At 44.2% G+C, this 4,363-nt stretch overlaps 1 protein-coding gene across 1 annotated transcript in view; it reads left to right on the forward strand.

The window, feature by feature from the left end:
- The window catches only part of otc (ornithine transcarbamylase), an 8,344-nt gene extending 4,226 nt beyond the window's left edge, over window positions 1-4,118 (forward strand). Inside the window, exons 9-10 of the mRNA XM_062533556.1 lie at window positions 3,257-3,394; window positions 3,721-4,118. Coding sequence (XP_062389540.1) covers window positions 3,257-3,394; window positions 3,721-3,780 — 198 coding nt within the window. The 3' untranslated portion in view covers window positions 3,781-4,118. The remainder of the gene's footprint in view (window positions 1-3,256; window positions 3,395-3,720) is intronic.
- Window positions 4,119-4,363: the final 245 nt, after the last annotated feature.

Raw genomic sequence — 4,363 nt, forward strand, 5'->3', positions numbered from 1 at the left:
GAGAGAAAGAGAGAGACTCAATATGTTTGTGTGGAAACCCACATTTGAAACACGACCCACATGCAAAAAAGCTTACTTTTGATTACTGATGAATACTGCAATTTGGTACATGCGGTACCCATCTGTATGGATCCTAATGTGCTGCACCTAAACGGTTCTGTATTAGGGCTGGGCGATATGGACCAAAAGTCATATCCCGATATATTTAGGCTGAATATCGATATACGATACATATCCCGATATTTTTCCCGCAAAGTAGCTGCTAGAACAAAGCACCCTTAAAATTTGATTTAAGGCCCCCTTAACATAAGATCACTTACACAAACACCTCTAAGTATTCTCCTTAACATCCCTCATGTATTTGAGTTTTCTCCTTATTATCTTAAGAAATCCCTCAAACCGTTGCACAAATGTCCAGCAGCCTAAAGGAAAACCCATATTATTATCTGAGTCAATGCTGATAAATGTAGTTAATTAACCACTTTTAACAATTGAAAATAAATAAATCTTCTGCTAATATTACTCTTCAATCAAATAGGCCTATCAGAAGTTATGTCGTTTATAGCTTGCTCAAGTCGCCCTAATTGATAGCCCACTATTATGAGCTTTGGTTTGGTTCACCAGGCAACATGTAACAAAAATGTTTTGGTGCACAAATGGTCTTGCTCTTTGGATGACAGCCAGAGGATAATATCTAACTAGCTAGCTAGTATAGTTCAATTCATGTCTCAGGATTTACTTGATGAATGGATAAATGTCACCGAAAATTATCACGGTAAGATTATAGATCATTTAAGCAATATAGCACGAGTGGGAGTGGGTTGTTGCTGGATATTCCCACGGGTGTTGTTCGGCCGTAGCCTCGAGGCCGTAGGCCGAGTGGCGCAGGCAACAACACCCGTGGGAATATCCAGCAACAACCCACGATCACGAGTGCTATATTGCTTTTATACAACAATTCTACCACTTGTTTTTTGCGATAATTTCCCATTATAATGTAAACGTTTAAATCGCTAAAAACTGTCTTGTTTGTAGAACTACTTCTCTCCGCCACGTTACTAGTTCTAAATGGTTACTATGGCCAAAGGCCAGTCGTTAGTTCTAAACAGGTTCTAAAAGCACGTTGCTATGGCCAAAAGCCAGTCGTTAGTTCTATCTCTCCCGTTGTCAAGCAATGTAGCCTAACGTTAGCTCGCATTGCGTCTGGTTAGGACATGCTTTTAGCTTTGAAACATCACTATTTTACTTAGCCTACATGCCATCCAACTAGCTAATATCCACCTCCGTCATATTCTATGTTCTGAGCGTCTGTATTTCAGCTTGGATGCAACGTGACAGTTCGTTTTACACTTCACAACTTGACATTGTATCGCGGAGTGATTTATTATTAGCTGTGAAAAGTCCGAGTGGATTATCGTGGGATATTTCAACTCATGGAACGTCTCTCGGCCAATCAGAAACAAAGAAACAGCTTCATAGAACCCAATTGTTGTATAATAAGCTTTAGGCTATTGTGTTTGGTGGATTGCTTTCTAATTGCATAACTTATTAGCAAGCTAGTTAGTTGCATATGTTGAACGTACCTGTTGAGTTATTTATCGCTAACATTAGCTACTGATAGGTACATTAGATGTACAGTATTGACATCGTGAAATTAACGTCACTGTTCTAAGGTGCGCCGTGTTTGGCTGCGTCACCCGTCAAACTGGTCAAAGTTTATAGTCAGATTTGTCGTGTTATTCCATTTTATAGACAATAATGTGCTCACATCTTGATATTATTTTGGACAGTCAGTCCCGCATTTCACCCTCAGAAAAGCATGCACATATTAGCAAACCAACAATCTCCGTGGGAACTGGAATTTGTCGTGCCAGAAAATCCCTTTCATGGCAAATGAAAATCTAAATAACTTAACGAATTTCCTTACCTAATGACATTTTAAGACATTTTGTGCAACACCCTTAAATAAATTCCTCACATAAGCCTTATGGCTGATACTTAAGGGACACAACTTAGGTGCTGTGTGCAACCCCGCTCTGTGTCAGAAAGAGGAGGGGCGGGCACGGGTGCGGGCAGCAGCGCATAGAGCTCCGGCCAGCGGCTTGCCTGGAGCAATCAAAGCGCAAATTTGAACTATATCGGTATATACGATATGGTATAATTCCATATCTCATTTTTAAAAATATCGATATATCTTAAATATCGATATATCGCCCAGCCCTATTCTGTATGGATCCTGACGTGCTGCACCTAAATGGTTCTGTATGGATCCTAACGTGCTGCACCTAAACGGTTCTGTATGGATCCTAACGTGCTGCACCTAAACGGTTCTGTATGGATCCTAACGTGCTGCACCTAAACGGTTCTGTATGGATCCTGACGTGGCGTGCTGCACCTAAACGGTTCTTTATGGATCCTGACGTGCTGCACCTAAACGGTTCTGTATGGATCCTGACGTGGCGTGCTGCACCTAAACGGTTCTGTATGGATCCTAACGTGCTGCACCTAAACGGTTCTTTATGGATCCTAACGTGCTGCACCTAAACGGTTCTGTATGGATCCTAACGTGCTGCACCTAAACGGTTCTGTATGGATCCTAACGTGCTGCACCTAAACGGTTCTGTATGGATCCTGAAGTGGCGTGCTGCACCTAAACGGTTCTGTATGGATCCTAACGTGCTGCACCTAAGCGGTTCTGTATGGATCCTGAAGTGGCGTGCTGCACCTAACGGTTCTGTATGGATCCTGACGTGGCGTGCTGCACCTAAACGGTTCTGTATGGATCATGACGTGCTGCACCTAAACGGTTCTGTATGGATCCTAACGTGCTGCACCTAAACGGTTCTGTATGGATCCTAACGTGGCGTGCTGCACCTAAACGGTTCTGTATGGATCCTAACGTGCGGTTCGGTATGGATACGCGTGCCTTTACACCCCTAGTCTCGGTCACTATCCAGAAGGCCACAGAAGGCACTCCCACTCACCACCTATTGAGCAGCCAGGACCACAAATGTCACTCTCTCACACACAGACACACACACACACAAATGTCCCTGAATTACTGTTTTAAACCATTTACGTTACATACTGTATAATTTGTTTGGATATCTGTGGCTGTATAGGTCAGTGACCAGTCACTGACTGGGGGTGTTTGTTTGGCTGTTTGACACAGTGGGGGTATTTGATTGGCTGTTTGAGGTAGTGGGGGTGTCTGATTGGCTCTCTAACGCTATGGAGTTGTTTGATTGGCTCTCAGACAGGAAGTGTGGCATCCCCTGACTGGACGTTCCTGCACTGTCTCCCACGGAAGCCAGAGGAGGTGAACGACGAGGTGTTCTACTCTCCACGTTCTCTCGTCTTCCCCGAGGCCGAGAACCGCAAGTGGACCATAATGGTAAAGAACACACAGTGTGTGTGTGTGTGTGTGTGTGTGTGTGTGTGGACCATAATGGTAAAGAACAGACAGATTGTGTGTGTGTGTGGACCATAATGGTAAAGTTTAGACAGAGTGTGTGTGTGTGTGGACCATAATGGTAAAGAACACACAGACTGTGTGTGTGTGGACCATAATGGTAAGCTTAAACAGTCAGAGAGTGTGTGTGTGGACCATAATGGTGAACTTGAACAGACAGAGAGTGTGTGTGTGTGTGGGCCATAATGGTGAACTTGAACAGACAGATTGTGTGTGTGGACCATAATGGTGAGCTTGTGTGTTATCAGGGTTTGATGGTGTCTCTGATGACAGACTACACCCCTAAGGGCCCTCCACTGAAGATCTGAAGATCCAACTATTCACCCGGTCACAGCAAACCTCACTTTGGTCCAGATCGGTCCCTGATGTGGTCCTGATGTAGTCCTGATGTGGTCCAGATGGGTCCCTGATGTGGTCCTGATGTGGTCCTGATGTGGTCTTCATGTGGTCCTGATGTAGTCCTGATCCGGCCCTCTTCTGGCTCTGTTCTGGGCCACTGCCGGTCTTGATATGTGCCATCTTGTGCACAGTCCCCTGTCTTAACTCTCTGTCATGTGGTCTCAGCTGTGTGTGTGTGTGTGTGCGTGTGTGCGTGCACGCACGTGTGTGTTAAGAAACATACATTAAAGGCTCTGGTTTGATTGAATACTAGTCTTGGAGCAGGAGTTTTAATTCCACAGAGTCTGAGAGCTGATGGTCGGTGTTTATAGGGGTCAGTTCCAGCACAGGGCCCTAAACCCTGAGGTACCCCGCGATGGTCAGTGTTTATAGGGGGTCAGTTCAATCTATTACACTTACTTTTTTATAAATGTATTGGTTTTAGCATTTTTCTCCCACAAGAACAGAACACACAAAATATCATTTAGGATAAAGTATCTGTTCATCCCATAG

The sequence above is a fragment of the Sardina pilchardus genome, chromosome 4 (genome assembly GCF_963854185.1).
Source record: "Sardina pilchardus chromosome 4, fSarPil1.1, whole genome shotgun sequence".
NCBI lineage: Eukaryota > Metazoa > Chordata > Actinopteri > Clupeiformes > Clupeidae > Sardina > Sardina pilchardus.